Raw genomic sequence first — 22,439 nt, 5'->3', positions numbered from 1 at the left:
GATTTAGGCACAAAAAGTCATCATCCGATTGTAAAAGGAAATCTGAAGCTGAGATAGCCCTTCAGAGTTATTCTCTATTGGAAGGAGGGGACAAGGCCTTCTTACTCCTGCACTGGCAACCATTAAGTAAGTGCCAACCTAGGAACAGTGCATGACTTTGAGCCATTCAGCTCATTTTTCAGCCAAGGGCAATTCACAGAAAAAGCTGACAGCTGAGCACTGTGGGTGGACAACCTTCTCAGCAGGTGAGGCAATGTCAATCAGTCCTGAGGAGAATTGGGGCAGCACAGCACCTCATCCTTAAAAATGATAAAGTAGAAGTTTGCCAGTCATGAGGTAAATTCTACCAAAAAATTTCCCATTTGGATAAATCAGGCCAATTGGTGCTGTTTTTTTCTCAATTATCTAACTCAGAAAAAACCCCCCTTCTTCTTATGTAACTCAATGACTAAGATCATTTTAACTATGTCCATTTTTGGTAATGTTTTGAATAGAAAAGACTGGCCCGGCGTGGTGGCTCATGCCTATGATCCCAGTACTCTGGGAGGCCGAGTTGGGAGGATTGCTTGAGCCAGGGAGTTGGAGACCAGCCTGGGCACCACAGGTAGACCCTGTCTCTACAAATAATAAAAAAAATTAGTTGGGTGTGGTGGCCCACGCCTGTGATCCCAGCTACTCCGGAGGCTGAGGAGGGAGGATTGCCTGAGCCTGGGAGGTTGAGGCTGCAGTAAGCCTGATTGTGCCACGGCACTCCAGCCTAGCCAACAGAGCAAGTCCCCGTCTCACAAAAAAAAAAAAAAAAAAAAAGACGATTATTGAAAAGTAGTCAAAATATCTAAATGTAGTCATTAGATCATTTTAGTTGCTAAAAAAAATAATTTCCTGTCATGAAATAAGTTCATTAGGAAGATTTGGTACAGAGAAATTATTGATTGCATCAGATATATATTTTTATTTTACCAGCATTAAGTTACTTTGATGTTCAAGTTTTGTATACATCTGGAAAACAATCTCCTTTAAGATCATTAGAATAGCAAAATAATGTGGGTTTTAAAATACTTCGATAATAAACAAATCTGAGGCACATAGAAAATTGATTGTATCATAAGATAAATTAATTTACTTTTAACACAAAAGCCCTTTGCCTTTTTCTTAAACAATAAAAGTATGCTAACATATGTGTCTGTTGGAATCATCCACTTGCACTGCTGTTGTAAAGATTTTAAAAGTCAGTTTAAAATGCGTTTTTTTCCCAAAAGCTTAAAAACTTCTAATTCTTGATAAGTTTTTTCTCATTTTAATGACTTTTTTCTACCTTCTGGGGTTTTTATTTTTTATTTCATTTTATTTTTATTTATTTTTATTTCTTTGAGACAGGATCTTGTTCTGTTACCCAGGCTGGAGTGCAGTGGCATAATCTTGGCTCACTGCAACCTCTGCCTCCTAGGCTCAAGCAATCCTCTCACCTAGCAGAGTAGCTGGGACCACAAGCATGCACCATCATGCCCAGCTAATTTTTTTGTATTTTTTTAGAGGCAAGATTTTGCCATGCGGCCAGGCTGATCTCGAAATCCTGGGCTCCAGTGATCCGTCGGCCTCGGCCTCCCAAAATGCTGAGATGACAGGCATGAGCCACCATGCCCGACCCTTTCTGAGATTTTTAAATGTTCAGAATTATTGACCTTAGAAATAAGGAATAAAAAAAGCAAGAGCAAACTTACGTGTAATAAAATATTCTAGAAATTCAGCATGAATTTGTTACCAGTCTGTAGTAATTAGTGATCTTAAAGGTATTCAGTTTCATTACTCCACAGTAATAAGAGGCTAATGAAGTGTTTTCAAATGGAAGTTCAACAGAAAAAAACTTTGATAAATAGACAATATTATTTATAATTGTTTATCTCAGGGTAGTTGTTTCAGACTCATTGGATGTGTTTGAGTGTGCATCCTTAATCTGCACTATATCATTCAGGTTTTCTCATAGAAACAAATTGAAGAATAATTATGGTGCATTAGAGCAGTGGTCTTTAAATGTTTTCAGTCACATGAAAATTGAACAAATTTTAAATGCAGAAAATAACTTCATATTAATATGTTACTAGATTTTATTTATGTTTGTTTACTAGAATAAATATCAATATTGTAAGAGTCCTAAAACTTGTATGATTTTATCTTTTATCTTTGTCAGTCCGGTTTTAATTTAGAAGCCCAGCTGTAAAACTTGGACTAGTCAGCCTTGACATGTGATATGTTTTCCTTTGTGCCTTTTTCCTTTCATAATATGTTTTTCTTTGTGCTTTATTTTTTAGGCCATAAAGGAAATGAGATTAAATTGAATCCTCCTCAAGTGGACTATTTGAAGAATAACCATTTGTCTTTTTAATAAAACAACTTTATATACTTAGGAAGAGTTTAAAGAATATTTTTAAATTCCTGTTAATTTTCAATAGTTACTTAAAATGTTTTTGTCAATTTAAAATGATAATATATAATCATTTTTGAATGATATAAACCTACAGAAAGGAGATTATCTACATCTGAATTTGTAAGGTTTTTATGTTCATAATTTGAATATAAGTATCTAATAAATTTTGGGAATTCTCATTTCATCAAACAAAATAGTAAAACTTTATGTAAAGATATTTTGCCTCAATTGCTTGTTGCTGCTCAGTCTATACTGAACTGAACTTCATCTCCCAGTGCAGTAATTGGTTCATAACTTTACAACATCATTTCCCATAAGTACTTACTTTCCAACTGAAAATGTATAAGGTTAAACTTTCTTCTCCGTTGTTGACAAAATAATAAAAATATCCAATGTTGGCATTGCACTTTAGATTTCACAAACATTTTTATTAAACAGAGTAACAAACAATATGAATAACAATTTCAAAGTAAGTTCTTTTTTAGATTTATCTTTCAGATAATTCCTATTTAACTGTAATTATTTTGTAAAACCATTTTTCACAAATGCATTTTTAGAGTTGCAAACAACCTTAGAAATCATTAAGTAACTTATCCAAAGTCAAGCATTCAGCCACGTGTAGTGGCTCACGCCTGTAATCCCAGCATTTGGGGAGGCCGAGGCAGGTGGATCATTTGAGCCCAGGAGTTCAAGACCAGCCTGGGCAACATGGCAAAACCCCATCTCCACAAAAATAATACAAGAATTAGTTGGGCATGTTGGTGGGTGCCTGTAGTCCCAGCTACTTGGGAGGCTGAGGTGGAAGGATGATTTGAGTCCAGAGAGGTTGAGGCTACAGTGAGTCATGATCTTGCCACTGTACTCCAGCCTAGGCACCAAAGTGAAATCCTGTCTCAAAGAAAGAAAGAAATAAACAAAACTCCCCAAAACTAAAGTCTAGCATTCATGAAAAGGCCAACTCACAATAGAAAAATGAGCACCCCCTCAAAAAAACTATGGATAATTCAAGAGAAGGAAATATTAATGGATCTTATATAAAATATACTTGGCTTTATCATAATAAAAGAAATAAAAATTTAAACGATAACACAATGCCACTTTCACTTACATATTGGTAAAGATCAAAGCATTTGATGACACATTTGAATTGATAAGGCTATAGAAAAGCAAGTACTCATAAATTGCTGTGGAAGAGTGAACTGGTACAAGTTCTCAAGAGGGTAATTTTGCAGTATCAATAAAAATTACTGTTGAATGTATACATTGGTCAAAATTTATGCACACTAAAAAGGGCAAAATTTATGTAAATCATACCTCAATTTTTTTTTAATGAGAAAAGTTAGTATTAGTCTTCTCAAAATAAACTTTATATTACCTTTAGAGAGAATGAGGTTGATCTATAGTTACTTGTATGCAATAAACTCCACGATATATTAAGTGAAAACAATAAAATCAACTATTTGAACCCAAGTTTTTTATTCTCTTTTCATGTTACTGTGCTTTCTTTAATTTAATAGATGATTGACAGCATTTAGATATCTAAAACTCTTTGCTAATGTCTTACTTTTAAAAATTCATTGAAATGTTAAGTAACTTGCTTTACATAGAAAAATAAGAGATCCTTAACTTTTAAAGTATCAGCTAATTATATATCCTTCTCTTCATCTTGGCATTGTTTTGATCTTTTTCACACATTAGTATCTTATACATACTTTTTACGTACCAATATTGTATGCCTATGTGTAATTTTAATGGCTTTTAGACATTCTACCATATTACTATAACTTAGCCATTTCCAACTTATTGGATATTTGGTTGTCTCCTATTTCTGGGAACATTTCTGGATTATTTTCTTGGTATATACTTCTATATGTGGCACTTGCTCAAAAGAAAATCATTTTTCTTTCCTGCTATATTTAAATAGATTGCTTTTCAAAAAACCTTTTGCCAATTACTCATAACCATCAGCAAATGCATAATTTTATCTGCTAATAATGACTTTTATATACTTAAGATTTTGAAGAATATAAGAAAGTTTTGCTAAGATACTTGAAATATTTTTGTTATTTTGAAATTACTGTATGCTTATAAAAATCCATTTTAAATTTTGGAACAAAAGTTAATTAGCTTTTATTCATTTATTTAACAACATTTCATAAAGCCAGGTATTTTCACATTACAGGTAATATTGTTATTTTATTTGTTCTATTTTGTTCATAGATAGAAACAAGCAACATTAAATAGAAACCAAATTGTTATTTCAGCAAATCCTATCCCAATCGACAAAGGATTGTTTAAAAGAAATGGCATAGGCCGTAACCAAATCTTATTTATTTTTCATAGATGAAGGACATTTTAGGATAAAAAAATTATAATTTCATTACCTCCTTATTTATTTGAGTATATTTCATTACTGTATAGATCATACATTCTCTAAAATGTAAAACTGGTTCCTTATTGCTTCTTATAATGTTACCCATCCATCTTTAGTATTTTCAAAGATGATGTTCACTTTGGTTAAGCATCAAAATATAAATTAATTTTAGTAGTCTCACAAAAGAAAAAATTGTTTTGAAAAAATAGAAAATAACCGGAAAGCATACTGCAATATCTTTGGAATTGCAGTGATCATATTGGATCTTCAGTCTGAAAATTTGTCATATAGGGTATAATTTTATTAGTAATGCTATGCCAAAAAAGTTCTAATTTTTGTGTGCGTGTTAGAAGGATTTCATAGTGTTGCAGAAATGGAGGGTAGTGCATCTCGTAAACATTCTCTTCTTTATTCTTACTAACAGAACTTTAGGTAAAAAACAAAAACAAAAACAAAAAAAACCACTGCATTTCCCAGCCCCTTTGCATATGAGAATGGTCAGTGTTCAAAAGGACCTCTGAGAAAGCTATTATTGTCCTTCCCTCTAGTGATGGTTAGAGTTCTGGCAGCCATTTGGGACTGTAACGGATGGGTCAATAAAATTTCAACTCCCTAATGTCTGATCCAAATTGTGATTGATTGTTTAGCTTTAAAAAAAAGTTTGGCCTGGCGCTGTGGCTCAAGCCTGTAATCCCAGCACTTTGGGAGGCCGAGGCGGGTGGATCACGAGGTCAGGAGATCGAGACCATCCTGGCTAACATGGTGAAACCGCGTCTCTAGTAAAAATACAAAAAAAAAAAAAAAAAAAAAAAAAACTAGCCGGGAGAGGTGGTGGGCGCCTGTAGTCCCAGCTACTCGGGAGGCTGAGGCAGGAGAATGGCGTAAACCCAGGAGGCGGAGCTTGCAATGAGCCGAGATCGCGCCACTGCACTCCAGCCTGGGTGACAGAGCAAGACTCCGTCTCAAAAAAAAAAAAAAAAAAAAAGTTTATCTGTTTATAACTCAATAATTTTTACATAATTTTACATAAGAAGTTCTTTTAAATAATGGTTCGACACTAACAAACTACATTCATTTAGCCGATATCCTCTAAGCCTTAACTATGTGCCAGACTAACTCTGATTTTGGCACTGTAAAACTTCTGTCTGAACAAGTATTCATTTGATTAATGCAATGACTTTCAATTATAGCAGCACAATAGAATCAGATATGAGAATTTAGGTTTACTAAGTCTAGGGTAGTGGTGTTAGCTTGTATCAGATTTGCCAAATTTAAACATAAATTTTTATTTTGTTTTGTTTTTTATTTTTTATTTTGAGACAGAGTCTCACTCTGTCACCCAGGCTGGAGTGCAGTGGTGTGATCTCGGCTCCCTGCAACCTCCGCCTCCCGGGTTCAAGGGATTCTTGTGCCTCAGCCTTCTGAGTAGCTGGAATTACAGGAGTGCACCACCATGCCTGGTCAATTTTTGTATTTTTAGTAGAGATGGGGTTTCGCCATGTTGGTCAGGCTGGTCTCAAACTTCTGACCTCAAGTGATCTGCCTGCCTTGGCCTCCCAAAGTGCTGGGATTATAGGGATGAGCTACCGCACCTGGCCCATTAATTTGTTACACACATACTTGTTAAAACAGATTGTTGAACCCTTCTTCCTGAAATGAGAGATCCAGTAGATCTGAGTTGGTGTGTTCTTTTAAGGTGATGCCGATGCTGCTGGTCCAGAGATCATACTTTTGATAACCTTTCAGCATCATCTAGGCACCTATATATTAAAATATTTTAAAATGATTTTGATGGTTTAGGGACAGTATTGAAAACTTTTACTGAGAATGAGTAAGATTAAATCTGTTTCTTCTCATTCATTTTGATCTATTAGCTCGAGTTTTCCAGAGTAAAAGTGAAGGATTTGTGCATCTTCTTTCCTCTTTGGATGTAGAAAGTCCTTTTCTCAGGGATGGAATTGCTTTCCTTTTGGTGTCTTCGGGCAAGTGGGATTGATTAGCCTCAAGCAGAATTTCAAAATAAACATACAGTAATTTTTCCCTTTGATTTCTCTTGCTGCATCCTTCATCTTCCTCTTAACAACTACTCTTCTCTAATCCTATGTACTTATTATTCTCTTTTTTCTCCTAACCTCTACAACTGTGGCCTTTTCAAGTTTGCACCCCCTGTAAATAGGTCTCTTCTATTCTGCCACTGTCAACTGCAACATTTATTTCCTGAGTTGTAATTTTTGTTAGATGCTAGTAATCTGAGGACATTTATCCCAGTTGCTCATTAAAAAGTACAAAAGAGCTGTTAATCTCTCTAATCAGTGGCTTTCGCTGGGTGTGGGGATGATGTTTCCTGGGAAGAGGGTCCTTGTACTTTGCTAAGAAGAGGGTTGTTTAATAATCTGGATTCTTCTATACTTTTGAACAGCCTGTTTACCTTCTTACGCTTTCTTTAGATGATGACCCTATAAATATTCTTCTGATTCCAGGCTAATCTTTGTAACCCATCAACTCTTTTAGCAGACTTAACCCTTAAATGGTCTTTTGTTTACCTGTAGTTGGGTTGTGGGTATCATTGCTCCTCAAGTCTACAGCTCAGAGTGAAGCAGAAATTGTTATTCTGTACCTGCAATGGCTCTAGACTCATTGTCGGTAAAACCTACCTACCACGGGAGTGTGCTCCAAAAGAGTTGGGGTAGGGTTGTAGGAGCCAGATTATCTTCCTCATATATCACTGTACCAAACTTTGGTCACATAATTAAGTCTTTGTAGTTTATTTCTTATGAATATGCTCTTCTCAAGGCTGAAAAATTATTCACTACATCACAATTTATAAACTGCTATTTAGTGTCTCGATAGAAAAAAGCAAGAGCAAACTGATCTTTCAAATTAATAAATGCTTTTGCATGATCAAATCCAAAGGCCTCTCTATAATTCTCAATTATTTCAACCTTTAGGTAGCATTTTACACTCCTGATCATACCTTAATCTTGAATATCAGCTGTCTTTTCCATTCTATGACACAGTGTTGTAGAGAATAGGATATTATTGGCTTGCTTTTCCAGTTTTTTTGAAAACTTTTAAATGGCTATTCTTCCTCCACTTTCTCCTAGTTTTCATTTTCCCTTGATTTTCACATTTCCTAAGGTTCTCCCTTCATCTCTCTTCTCAGCAGACTCAAACAATTTCTCCCTTATTAATCTTATTAATGTTAATGGCAGGCATCCTATCTTCTTCCATTACTAGTGGGAACTGGGAGAAGAAACTCTTGGGACATAGCTGAACATTTGGGCTATGTAATAGGGATAACAGATGCTAATTGGAGTGGTATAAGCATTTTAAATTTTAATTTTTAATTTTAAGACTAATAATTCTCCTTTAAAAAATTAAAATATAAAAGATAAAAGTCTCCAAGGGTCATTATCCCCATTGTTTGTTCTCATCTCCATCCCCCAAAGTAACCATTCCTAGTAATATAGTGTGACTTTACTTATTTATTTGAATATGAATGTTGTAATAGTAAGCATACCATTCTGGAATTTGTGCTGTTTATTTATCAAAATGTTTGGATATTTTTCTGTGTTAGAATATACAGTTCTTCCTCAGGCAATAGCATTTAAATAGTAGTAATTTTGGTGGCAAAGTATATAAATGAAATCCTGTCTAGCATATCTTGTGGAACTTGAACTTTAATGAGGGTCGTTGTGCAGTTTGTCAGAGTGATTCCAAAATGGAAATCATGCTGATGGTGGTAGAAATAGTTCCTTGGCTTTCTGATCTTTAAACATATTGAGCATTCTTTTTTTTTTATTTCTGGGGCGGCTGACTTCAAATGGGCTATATATAGACAATGGTTCCAGCATACCACATATGAATTGATGATGGTAGTGAGTATCCAGCTTTCAGTCTTGAACACCTAAGGATAATAGTCGAGTAATTGAATTAAAAAATCTTTATATGGTATCTTACCTTGTTCCCTGGTCGTTGGATTTCTTCAATTATAGATTTTATTGATAAGGAATGCTCATTTACAAGTTCAATTACCAATAACAGTGACTTGGATATCTTTCCTTTAAAAACTAAGATGATAAATTAGCAATAAATATTCTGGAAATCTTTAAGTCTAATAACCTAGTTATGGGGATTCCGAATCAAGGAGTCAACTGCTTTTGGCAAGTGATTACACTGTGCAGACTATCAGTGATAAAGGTGAGTGTGATGTAAGGTCACAGCCAAAAGACTGTGTTCTAGGAAATGACTCCTCACCGGACACCAAATCTTGTCCTTGCATCTTGATTTTGAACTTCTCAGTCTCCATGACTGAGAAATTAATTTCTGTGGATTACCTATCCAGTTTATGGTATTCTGTTATAACAACCCCAAATTAAGATATTTAGTAAATAATTTATTAGCACCTACAATGCAACAGGAAATATGCTAAATGATTAGGGAGAACAATAATTTTCAGAAGATTCAAAAAGGTTTCCAAAAAGACATAGCACTTGAGAAGAACTTTCAAGAAAGGGTAGAAGTTCCAAGGGGGAAACTGTGGTGGTGGGGAAGTTTAAGGTACTGGATACAATAAAGGTCTTAATTTACAGATAAATTATAAAGTGCTTAAAGTAAGGGACTATATGTCCTCTTAATCTTTGTGTTGATCCCACTTTTGCGCAGCCTTTACTTTATTCTTATTAGAGAAAATGTAGCATGGCCATCCTTAATCACCGAGTTGCAAAATAAAGCAGGTGTTATGTCCTGACCCTGCAGAGATACTCAAACCTTAGCATGCATCAGAATCACCTGCAGAGCCTGTTAAAACACAGACTGCTGGGCCCTATTCCCAGAGTTTGGGATTCCCGAGGTTTGAAATAGGGTCCTGTAGGGAATGAGAAACATCTTTCTTTCCTGTAACTAGATTCCTGTTTGAGTCCCTTATAAGAAAAGACAGATTAATAAGAGAAAAACATGCAAATTTACTTAAGTTTTATGTGGCATGGGAGCCTTCAGAAATGAAGCCCAAAGAAACAGGAAAACCTGTGCATTTTAAGAAGGAACAGTGGACAGTTGTGGGGAAGTACGGTTGGACAACGCAATAAACTGGGGTAAGCTGTCAAAAGTCTTTTTGTTCAGATTCTTTTCTATGTCCCTGTTTCTTTAGAGATAAGGATATTTCTTTCCTGTGGGTATAGGAAGAGCACCTCTGGATTGAGGATCCAATAACCCGCCTCAGGGAAGAAGGATGGGAGAAGGTCAGAGAGTGATCTTAGGTTTTGCTGTTTTTCTCAAATGTCAAGGAGCCATATTTTGGGGTAGCATATCCTGAACCCCATCAGCAGTGAAAACTTATATTTCTACATAGTCCCCAGGTGATGCTGTTGCTAGGTTCTGGGATCATATTTTGAGAACCACTGCTTTAATGCAATTTATATCTAACCACTGTTGCAGCATTCTTTTCTGTAAGCATCCAGAATGCTGTGACAATTCTTGTCAAACTTTAAGAATCTTCAGGATATCAAATTCTGTCTTGAGGGCAATAAAGATGGGTAGGGGACAAAACGATCTTTGCACAACCTTTGGCACATTACAATGATGTTTTTCAAATAGTAGGGCTCAAACACGTGATGCATTGGAAAATTGGAAAATCAAATAATCATATGGTAAATATTTTAGTAAGTTTCTTATTTAATCAGCTCTCAATAAGATGGGACGGATAACATTCCTGAGTTAGAAAAACGTATTGCACGGGCTGTCAGAGGAAAATTAAGTTCAAGTCCATCAGCAGTCTTCACTCATGTTTTGCTTTTTGTATTTGTGAGTGCCATACACAGAACTGAGTCCACTGTTGACTTGAGTCTAATCAATACATATATACGTATATACGTGTGTCTCAAATATATCTGATTAAACTTAGTAAGCTACAGAACTGTAATGTATGATATAATGAATGTGTTATAATACATATTACTATAATGATACACAAAATAATACATTATTCTGTATGTTAAGGGAGAGAGGACAACAGCAAAGAAGGGGGTGCGAGAGGTTTAAAACAGAAGTGCTACAATGTCCAGGCTGTAAAAGTCATTTTATTCTGGAAGAAATGTAACACCAAAGTTGTAAGTCTTTCAACAAAGTCAAACAGAATCATCAAAAGGGCTCCTGGGACAATCGAGGTTAGAATGACGTTGGTCAGTGAGTCCTGCGGACTTGAGCGCAATCTTCCCTCCCACTACCGGTTGGGGAGCCCCGATGTTGCCTCCGGCAGAGCGCCATTTGGCCTGGCCTGCGCTTTACCTTCATTTCCGCCCGCGGAATCCTCCAGGATCTTCCCGCCAAGGCTCGGGTTTCCGCTCCGCGGCGTCCAAGCGCAAGCGGACTGCGCATGTGCAGGACCCAGCAGGTCTAGAGCTTCTCTGTGTCTCTCTGGACTTCGAGCCATGGCGGTGACGGAAGCGAGCCTGTTGCGCCAGTGCCCGCTGCTTCTGCCACAGAACCGGTCGAAAACCGTGTATGAGGGATTCATCTCAGCTCAGGTACCCGCCCAGTGGTTGCTCTGTAGCTAAGAGAGCCTCTTGCACCGTAGCTGCGCGCAGAAGTCTGTGACAGGCTAGGAGGTTAGGGGCCCAGACTTGTGGGGATTGAGAAGGGCGGCGCGTAACGGCTCTTGGGAGACTGAAGGTTTGAGAAACGCCGCTGTCGCCGCCACCCCTGTGGTCTCCGCGCGGGATGAGGAGCTAGGAGGCGCGCGGCGTGGAGCGGGGCTGGGGCCACGCCTCCTCTCTCCCCCGCCCTTCCCTGAGTTTGGCTTCCTTCTTCGTTGTGTCCCGTAATTGACTGTTCTTTGATTTTTTTTTTTTTTTTTTTGGTGGTAAATTTTGACCTAACTCGATTTTAACACTCTTCACCTCCACGGATGTTGATGAGTTCACTCGGGAATCTGGGCTAATCATATTCGTGTTTCCTGTAGAAAGAATATTTGGGAAGAAAACCTTATTTTGGCCCTTTGCCAAGTCGTAGGTACCTGAACACCCACAGTTACAGTATTTTTTAGGAGAAGCATGACAGCAATGGAATTAATTACCTTTGCTGATTCCAGTGGCCTCTTTTACGGGGTTTATTACACATACTAACACATGTGTAGGGTTTCGAAGTTTACAAAGCGCTTTCCAGGTAAATAGCTCACTTAATTCTCAGCCCTTTGAGGCAGAAATTTTTAAAAGAATCATCATTCCCGTTTTCTAATTGAAGAAATCAGGGTATGGGAAACCGGAGACGTTATTTGCTGATGATGACATCAGAATCCCTTAAACGCAGTTCAGTCCTGGATTTTTTTTCTCTCTGCATTGCACCAGGGTAACTTAGGTTAGCATTTTGAGTGTAGACTTTTCCTTTCTGACCATTACACCAAACTTGTGCCCGCTTCCCGACCTCACGCATAGTCTTTGAGTATATGTGGAATTACCATATGACCATCACAGAAAGTAGAGGTTGAAATTCATTATTCCATATGGAAAAAAGTTAATCCACCTTTCCCTCTCCAATTAGAAGTATTCTTCTTGAACTACCTAGCTGAAAATATGATTCTCTTTTAGACAACATTTAGAAAAGTGGAAAAATTATTAAGTTATATATATGTTTTTTTTTTACAGGAAGCATGTTATACCTAATTTTAGGCACTTTAAGGCAAATACTATTATGTATGTCTATGTCTGCTAAGGCCTCTTAGAAAGCAAGTGCAGCCATTAGAATTGAGATTAGATGAAAGTGTTTTATGACCATTGCTGTAGCTACAGTTCCAATTTGTACCTGCCTTAGCAGTTTGTTTAAATCTTAACCTGAACATTTTACGTGTCTAAAAATATTTTGTGTATATTTCAAATTTACAGAAAACTAGCAAGGATATACAGCACAAGTAATTCCAGTATACCCTTTACCTAGATTCACCAGTTTACATTTTCTCCATTTGATTGATCGTTGTTAAGTATATGTATGTGGGTGGGCGCGTGTACACATTATTTTCCTGAACCATTTGAGGTTAAATCAGGCATAGTTCCCTTTTATCCCCAAATACTTGAGCATAAATTGCATACGAACAAGGACACACTCATACATAACCACAGTACAATGATCAAAATCAGGATATTTAATGATATACTATTGTCTAAGAGTCCATATTTCAAATTTTGTTTATGATACAGTTGTATGTTTTATACCCCCTATCCCCTACCATCTGTCGTTAAGATCCCGCATTACATTTAGTTGTCGTATCTAACCTGGAACAGTTCTCAGTCTGTGTTTTTTATAAGCTTGACATTTTTAAAGAGTACAGGTTGGCTATTAGGTAGATTGTATCTCAATTTGGGTTTGAATGATATTTCCTCACTATATCACATAATGCATTTTTGGCAGGGAAACTACAGAAAGATTGTTTTGTCCTTCTTAAGGCTTGTGAGGTTACCTGGTTGGTTCCATTATTAATGATGTTAACTTTGATCACCTGGTTAAGGTGTCATCTGCCAGAGTCTCCTTTTGTAATTCATAAGTATTTTTGGGGAGGTACTCTGAGGCATCAAACTTTCACACACATTCTCGAGTTTTAGCATCCATTGACTTTTACTTGAGTCGACTGTTACTATCATGGTTGCCAAATGATGATTTTCTAACTCTTGTCATTTCTGTATTTATGAAGTGGCAATTTATTATAAGGAGTAGCATTGCCTGCTTTCTCATTTATTTAATTATATTAGAATGGATGCATGGACTTTTTAAAAAATTATTTGATTATAATCATTATTTTGATCCTCGAATTGTCCCAGATTTGGCCAGTGAGCAGGTTTTATGTATATAAGTTTTTAAGGCTTTGCGTTTCCTCTCATCACTGTTTCAAAAGTATCCTATAGGTGCTGACATGTAGTCTTGTCACCACCTTTCTTAGAAGCTATATGATGTCAATTTACTATGCACCTTAATAGGTTTTAAAAATTTTCTCGTGGAACGTCCTTTTTGGTTTTTAGTTTTGTTGCTGATTTCTAATTTTTCTTGTATTGTAATTAGACAGTATTGTTTATTAAAAAAAAAAAGTCTCCATGGAAGTTACTGGTATTTTTTCCTGTGACCTAATATATAATCAGGTTTAGGTGTTGTCTCTATTACCAGATTTTCTCTTTCCTTTGAGTGAGCTTTGGTAGTTTGTGAGCTTTGGTAATTTGTTAGTTTCATCTAGGTTTCTGATTTTATTGGCTTAAAGTTATTTATAATAGTCCCTTATTATCCTTTTAATGTCTTTAGGGTCTGTAATGATGCTCTCTATGTTGGTTGTCTTTTGCTGCTATTTACTTCAAACCTTAGTGGCTTAAAACAAAAACAATTATTGTCTCACCATTTCTGTGGATTTGAAATTTGAGAACAACTTGGATGGTAGTTCTTGATCAAAATCTCTCATGATTTTGCAATCAAGATATTTGCCAAGACTTTGATGATCTAAAACAGGGTGTCCAATCTTTTGGCTTCCCTGGGTCATATTGGAAGAAGAAGAATTGTCTTGGGCACACATAAAATACATTAATGATAGCTGATAAGCTAAAAAAAAATCACAAAAAATCCCATAATGTTTTAAGAAAGTTCACGAATTTGTGTTGGGCTGCGTTCAGAGCTGTCCTGGGCTGCCAGCTGGTCAAGCTAGAGGTGAAGGATTTGCTTCCAAGATTGCTCATTCACGTAGCTATTAGCCATGAGGCCTCAGTTTGCTACTGCTCTTAACAGGAGGCCTTAGTTGCTCACTACATGGATCTTTATAGTGTTGCTTGGCTGTTATCACAACATGGCAGCTAGCTTTCCCTGAGTGTGTGATACAACAGAGAGATCAATAAAGATGCACATTGTCTTTAATCCCTTAGCCTCTGAAGTCACGCATATTTACTTCTGCTTTATTCTTTTAGACGCAAGTTTCTTAGTCTGTGTTCAAAAGAAGGGAAATTAGGCACCAACTCCTAGAGGTAGGAGTGTCAAATAGTTTAGGGATATAAGTTAAAAATACCTTTCATCCTCATCTGATATAGGTAATTTATGTCTCCTTTTTTTCCCCCGATACATCTAGATAGAGGTTTATAAATTTTACTGATTTCTTTAAAGAAGCTGCCTTTAATTTCGTTGATTTTTTTTCTATTATTTTTATGTTTCTATCTGGATAGTTTTTTGATCTTAAGTTTCCTGATTTCTTCAGATGGAAGATAATTGATCTTTCTTCTGTTCTAGTACAGATATTCAGTGCTTTAAATTTTCCTTTGAATACTGGTTTAGCTATGTCACACAAATTTTGGTGTGCTATAGTTTTGTTTTTATTCAGTTCCAAATGCCTTTTAATTTCTTCTTTGATCTATGGCTTACTGAGAAATATGATTATCTTTCTCAATATTGAGGATTTTCTAGATATCCTTTTGTTATTGATTTATAATTTAGTTTCATTTTGGTCACAGAATATAACTTGTATGATTTGAATTTTTAAAATACTTATTGAGCCTTAATTTTATGACCAATAATATAGTCTGTCTTGGTGAATATACTGTGCGTACTCTAAAGAATGAATATTCTGTTGCTATTGGGTAGAGAATTATATAAATGCCAGTTAGGTCAAATTGTTTCAGAGTGCTACCCAGGCCCTCACTGGGTAGCCCTATGCTCACTGACTTTTTGTCTGCTTTTTCTATCAGTTAGTGAGAGGGGATGTTGAAATCTCCAACAATCGTTGTTGATTTTTCAATTTCTATTTAACTTCTATCAGTTTTGCTTCATATATTTTGAAGTTCTTTTATTAGGTGCATAAACTTTTAGAACCGTTAGGCACTCTTGATGAATTGACTCCTTTAGGATTATGAAATGACCTTTCTTATCTTTAGTAATAATGTTTTCTCTGAAATCTGTATTTTCCAATATTACATATAGATTCCATCTTTCTTTTGATTGATGTTACCATAGTTTATCTTTACTTCATTGTTTTAAACTTATTTGTGTTTTACTATTTGAAGTGTGTTTCTTCTGTGCTTTGCTTTGTTATGCAATGTGATAGTCACTGCCTTTTACTTGGGGGTATTTAGACTATTTACATTTAACATGGTTATTCATGTGGTTGGATTTAAATCTACTCTTGCTGTGTGTTTTCTGTTTGTCTTACATGTTTTTAATTTTTTCCTATTTTTCTGTATTTTGTATTATTGGAATTCTTTTTTATAATTCTGTTTTATCTCCTTTGCCAGTTTTATTGGCTGTGTGTTTGTTTTTTGTTTTTTAACTAGTTGCTTAAAGGGTTTATAATACACATATTAAATCTATCATGATCTGCCTTCAAATAGTATTAGGATTCCATTTTTTATGCACTATTGGTTTATCAGCTATACAATTTTGTCTCTTTTGATACTGTAAACATGTTACTTCACTGTCTTGCACTGTTTTCTATGAGAAATCTCTGCTCTTTTCTTTGTTCCTATGTAAATAGAATATTTTTTTCCTCTGGCTGCTTTTAAGATTTTTCTTTTTGTCATTGGTTTCAGTCACTTTGATGTGTGTTGTACCTTGGTGTAGCTTTTTTCATGTTTTTCCTCCATAAGGTCTGTGGAGCTTCTTGGATCTGTGAGTATATATTTTCATTTAATTTGGAAAAACATCTGCCATTATTTTTTCTTTCTTTTCTATTCTTTTTTTTTTTTTTTGTTCCTCCTTTTCTGTCCTCTGTGTTGGGGACTCCAAACATGTGCATTTAGGTCACTTTAAGTTTTCACAACTCCCTCATGGTCTGTTCACTTTTTTTTCCCTCAGTGTCTTTCTCTTTATTTGGGATATGTCTTCAGGTATACTAATACCTTCTTTTGTAAGGTGGAATCTGCTGTTGATACTATATTAAAAAAAAAACTCAAACATTGTGTTTTTTGAGGGAGTCTTTAAATTTTTTCTGTCTCTATTTAGTACACTTGTTTTCCTTTACCTTCTTGAACGTATGAAATATAATTGTTTTAATTTTTAAGATCAGATTTATTATTGCAGCCATTTTTAGGTCTGTTTCTCTTGATTTTTCTCTTCATTGTGGGTATTGCCTTGCTTCTTTGCAGGAAATGTATTTGCTTGGTATATCTTGATTGTATACTAGACATAATGAATTCTACCTGTTGCATGCTAGATCTTTTCATTCTGTAAGTATTATTGAGATTTGTTGTGAGCTACAGTTAAATTACTTGGAAACAGTTTGATCTTTCCAAGTAATTTTAAGCTTTAAGCTTTTAAGCATTGCTAGGTAGACCCAGAGCAGACTTTATTCTAAGGTAATTAAGCTCTACAAGTGAAGCAACACCTTCTGAGCACTCTATTTAATGGCTCATATATTACAAGGTTTCCACGCTGGCTTGTTGGAACATGGCTATACCCAGCCTTGTATGAGCTTAGAGATTGTTTTGCAGACTCTGTTCCTGTACGTTCCCACCTTTGGGTGTTTTCCTCATACCCATGGAGCAAGCAGTACTCAGCTGAAGACTCCTTGATAAAGACTCCTTGTCAGGAATCCTCTGAAATTCGCTGGAGTTTCTCTGTATTTTTCTGTACTCTACATGCATTTCTCTCCTGCTTGGTACTATACCTTGTGAATTGTACAATTGTTGGCCTCCGCTTGATCACCTGTTTCTTCCCAAATCAGGGAGAATATTATGCTCTTATTTGTTTGTCCATCCCTATCTTGCAGCCTGAAAATACTCCCATCATAGACAGATAATTTTAGGCATTTTTACATTTGTTTCCCTTCTTTCAAGGATCACTGTCTGTTTAATATCTGAAAATCATTGTTTCATATGTTTTGTCCCATTTTTAAATAAGGAGGGAAGATAAATCCTGCCCCCTTTACTCCATAATGGCTAGAAGCAGTTCTCTTCAGTTTCTTAACATTTTCTATTTCATTCTTGCTTCATTTTTTAATTTGCTTTAAGAAGTCTGTTTCCAATTATATTCTGTTTCCTATATATTCGATCTTTTACCTGGAGACTTTGGACTTTTTTCTTATTTTGAAAGTCTGTTAATTAAGATATATCTCAGAGTTGATCATTGTGAGTCACTTTTATCATGTGGCCACTTACCCTTTTGGTATGTGGATCTCTAGGAAGTGTACTTGGATTATATTTTAAAATATTTTTTTCTACTATTTTATTTTTCTTTCCAAGATCTCCAATTATATGTAGTCTGGACTTTTTTGGGTCTGTTTTCCACTTCAACTCCTTTTCTCTGATGGTCTTTAGTTTTTTTCTCATTTTCTCATTTGGTAATTTTCTTGCTTTTTCTTTGCCCTTTATGACATTTGTATTTAATTTTGTTCTTCCTTGGACTCTTTTAAAATTTATTCCTTCACTTTCACATAATTTTGTCTTTTTCTTTATTTTCATTCCACCCTGAGTTTATTCAGCTCATTCATTTCTTCCTTTTCATTTTTAAAAATATAATTTCTCATTTTCATTTTAAAATGTCTGATACAAATGCTCATTTATTTCATTTATTATTATTATTTGTTTATGGTTTCTGGGTTTTGTTTGCATGGGATCTGTTATCACCTGAAATGTTGTGAGTCTCTTTTTCTTTCTTTGTCTCATAGTAGCTTTGCATTGATGAAGACAGTATCTTTGTATTCATGGACATTCTGGCTGTTTGCAATAGTTTATAAAATTCCTAGTTTAAGAATACCCTCTTCTGTTGGGGAAGCAAAGTGTTATTTATTTATTGGATGACATATTGGCGAGTGCTGGGTGGGAAGGAGTTGTTTTTTTTATTTACTCATACAAGAGCCTAAGTTTCCTACTCTTCTTTTACCTCCTAGTACGCAGTTTCCAAAAGGTGTCTCTACCTATTTTTTCTCCTATCTTCTACCGCTAAAGCATTCTTTCCCAGGACTGGCTCCTTGACTTTTGTGTTCACATTAAGTCTTCTCTTTGTAGGTCAGTGTTCTGATTTACCAGAGCTTGTTATTTATTTATTTATTTATTTATTTTTTTACACTTGTTCATTCCTCCCAGGCTCTCTCCCATGCATTTTTTTTCCCTGACCTTCCTAGCAGTCTAAAAATAGTTGCTGTGGGAGTCCTAGAGTAGGTTCTGTTGGAAAGTGCTTTGTATTTTTCTTCCCATAGCTAATTTGACGCTTATAGTGTACCCTGTCTTTTGGCTGAAAACATGGGATTTTTGTGGTTTTATTTATTCTTAATATGTTAATTAATGTAGCTTTTCCGCATGATGTGTGGGGAGATGGAGGTGTAGGCAACTGTTGGTATTTCTGTTCCCTGAAAGCCTGGAAAATCTGTCTTTTGAGAATAATTAATATTTCTAGATGCTTTAACTAAAAGGCTAATTTTGGACATTTTCTTGAATCAGGAAAGTATTGTGGCATGTGACATGTTATTTGACCTTTTAAAATGGCTGGGCTTTGCAAATAAGGGACTTTGGAATTTTATTCTTTCAGATAACAGCACGGATTTCTATAGTAGAATAGTTCTTCTATTTTTCATGTAAAGTGTGAATTCCAAATTGTTCTTACACCTATGTGTGGGATGTCTATAACGTTAGGTTAAAGTTACTACATAATACCTTTTAGTGCTTTAATGAAGTAGTGAATTATTGTTACTTGACCTTTTGAAAAGGTCAGTAGTAAATTTTGTTTCATTTTTTTTAAAGGACATTTAAATGTAATGAAAGTCAGAACTGTAATATTACCATGAAAGTAAAGGTTATGGGGTACATTTAATTGTGTTCCTCTGTTTTTGAAACTGCTTTGAGGGAGACTGTGCTAAAATTCCACATGGTAATTGTTTTTTTTGAGAATTTTATTACTCTTTTTCATTTTATTCTGTTGGAGGAAAAGATTACATTTCTGTTTGTCTTTTTCTGCTATTTTTGCTCAAATTTCATGTGTATTGTCCTATTTAAGTTACAAAGTTTAAACTACTTACCCGTTCACTTTTCCAAGAAAGTAAAATGGAGTAAATGTCTCAGAGGTCTTTCTTAGACTCTTGAGTAAAATTCTGTTTGTTCAGATACATAGTTAATATGTTAAGGATTTCAGAAAAATTAGAGGCCCACTAATGGGAGAATTAAATATACTCTGATTTATGAAAGTATTTCACTTATGTCTATATAGATTGTGTAACTAAATATATTTTCATTTTATTAAAATTTAGAAACTAAGCTGTAAACATGAAGACTATATTATGTTATGTATCCTTATTTTATATTGTGATTTTTTTTCCATTTTAAAGCAGTTTGAAGGAATTTCTTTTTTTTTTTTCATAAATTTATTTCCTAAGAAATAACACTGAAATTTCTTCTATGGGCCTGTATTAATAATTTTGTATTAGTTCTTATATTTATGAGTGACTTTCTCTTTAAAAAGAAAGTCTTACCTGAGTGTTTTGATTTCCCAGTAACTACAAAGCTTCTGTAAGACAGTTTTGAATTATTTTCCCTCAAATGCAATATTCTGTTGCATATATTTTAACAATTATAAAGATGTGGATAAAGTTGATACCTTTTAGAAAATAAAGGAAAGCATTGTCTTTTCTATGTGATTCTGTTTAACTTCTCTTAGCATTAAGTGAAAGATAAAAATTTGAGTGATCCTTTTCAATATTTTCCACAGGGAAGAGACTTCCACCTTAAAGTAGTGTTGCCTGAAGATTTACAACTGAAGAATGCAAGGTGATACGGTGTTTAGTTATAAACGTGCATCTTTGCATTTTGGTGGTACAGGCAGTACATTTGGTATAAATTGATTCTAGTGACTAGAGTTTTGCCTAAAATGCTTATTAGTCATTTGCCCCAAAAGAAACATCTCTGATTTTTCCAAACCAATGTGGCATTTGTAAATATTTACCTGTTACTAAAGTGCTTTTAAACATTAGTTCTCTCATTTTTTTTTTTTTTTAATTTAAAGCAGTAAACAGCAACTGTGTATACTTCCCAAACAAATACTGAACAAGTATATAAAGGGAGAGTACAAAAGGATTAGAAAACATTTTTTTCCAACTTTTGACTGATATTATTAATGTGTATATTCATGGGAAGACTCACATCAGTTCAGTCCTGGCATAAATTAGGCACCAACGTTGGGTGTTGGTAGATACAACTAGTCAGGATATGAGACTGAAAATTTAGGTACCACCCCAAATCACAATTCTTCCTCTAAATATTTCTGAAGAAGAATGGAGGAAAAGGAATCCAGAGATATTTGTGAGTAGAATTGAGAGGATTTTGTGACCACTAGAAGTGTAGGTAAGAGGGAAAAAGGAATAGAGGATGCTTTTCAAATTCCTGGCTCAGATCACTAAGCTAGAGAAGAGGTCACAGATGGAAAAGTAGAAGAGAGATTGTTTTAAGTCATACTGGGTGTGAAATATCAAGAGGAGCTATTTAGTAGGTAGTAATATGGTGGTGTGGAACTAGAGTATGAGACCTGGAGTGCAGATGTATGTGGAAGTTACAACAGATGAAGGCTTTGGGACCTTGATTATGAATAGGCTTTTTGGTGCTGTGTCTGGCGGGGAGTTTTGGTGGGGGGCGTAGAAGAGAAAGCCAGTGACGAGACCTTGGGGCATACCAACATACGTGACTAAAGAGGAACTTAGAAGGAGACTAAGGATTGACCAGAAAAGAGGAAAATTTGGACAGCAGAGTCTTTCAAGCCAAATGAAGGCTTAAGCAAGGCATGGTTAGCATTGCTGAGGACTGCAGAGAGTTAGGTTAGATGCAAGTAAGTTTTGTGTGGTGACAGAAGCCATTTGTGTTGGATTTTGGACTGGATGAGTGGGAGGAAAGTATAAAGTGTTTTGAAGAAAAAGAGGTGGTTAGAGAATGGTATGCATTCAAGGAGGAGTTACAGTGTTCTTTAAAGATACATGTATTTGAACAAGTTAATTCATTAAGTAGAAAAAACTAGCAGAACATAAATTAAGGATACCACAATAAAGGGATAATTAATTGAAGTCACCAAGTTGATAGCAAGGGAGAGAAAGCACATTTCGTGCAGGGGTTACCAATGGACATTTGAATGAACTACCAAGAATGGAGAGAGTTGTGCTGATTTGAAAAGGCCGTGTTGGGGAAAACTCAGAGAGGCTTCCTACTTGTAGGTAAGTAAAAGTAATTCCTTAGAAGAAGAGTTACTTAATAGTATCAGGAGCACAGCAGAGGTTAGCCAGTAAGTGGATGAACATTAACTTATCACTTCTTATACAATTAATTAAAAGTATGTATCTTTATAGCCGGGCTTGGTGGTGGGTGTCTGTAGTCCCAGCTACTTGAGAGGCTAAGGTGGGAGGGTTTCTTGAACCCAGGAGTTCAGGTTGCAATGAGCTGTTCTTCTACTGCACTTCAGCTAGCCTGCCTGACAGAGCGAGACCCTGTCTCTAAAAAATAAAAAATAAAAATAAAATGTATCATTTTAGTTATATTAATCAGGAATTTGAAGGTAATACTGCTACACATGCTTTTTCAAATACATGTTTGATACATTATATTGGATGATACATTGTTATCAAAACTGTTGGTTTTATTTAACCTATCTTGGAAAAGAATCTACTTCAGTGGAAAACTTTGCTTGGGATGTATTAAAGTTAAAAAACAGGATGTACTGTTT

At 35.3% G+C, this 22,439-nt stretch overlaps 1 protein-coding gene across 7 annotated transcripts in view; it reads left to right on the top strand.

Annotated features, from left to right (window-relative positions):
• The first annotated feature begins 11,180 nt into the window (after positions 1-11,180).
• The window catches only part of LOC105465079 (FA complementation group L), an 83,965-nt gene continuing 72,706 nt past the window's right edge, over positions 11,181-22,439 (top strand). For 4 of the 7 annotated variants that reach the window (XM_011713300.3, XM_011713297.3, XM_071076744.1 and 1 more), the window contains exons 1-2: positions 11,181-11,323; positions 20,445-20,503. In XM_011713300.3, coding sequence (XP_011711602.2) covers positions 11,228-11,323; positions 20,445-20,503 — 155 coding nt within the window. In that variant the 5' untranslated portion in view covers positions 11,181-11,227. The other 3 variants (XM_071076746.1, XM_071076745.1, XM_071076747.1) reach the window with 2 other exon arrangements.

This window comes from Macaca nemestrina, chromosome 13, assembly GCF_043159975.1.
Source record: "Macaca nemestrina isolate mMacNem1 chromosome 13, mMacNem.hap1, whole genome shotgun sequence".
Taxonomy (NCBI): Eukaryota; Metazoa; Chordata; class Mammalia; order Primates; family Cercopithecidae; genus Macaca; species Macaca nemestrina.
Note: the sequence above shows the minus strand (reverse complement) of the source record. Positions and strands in the feature narration are given on the sequence as shown.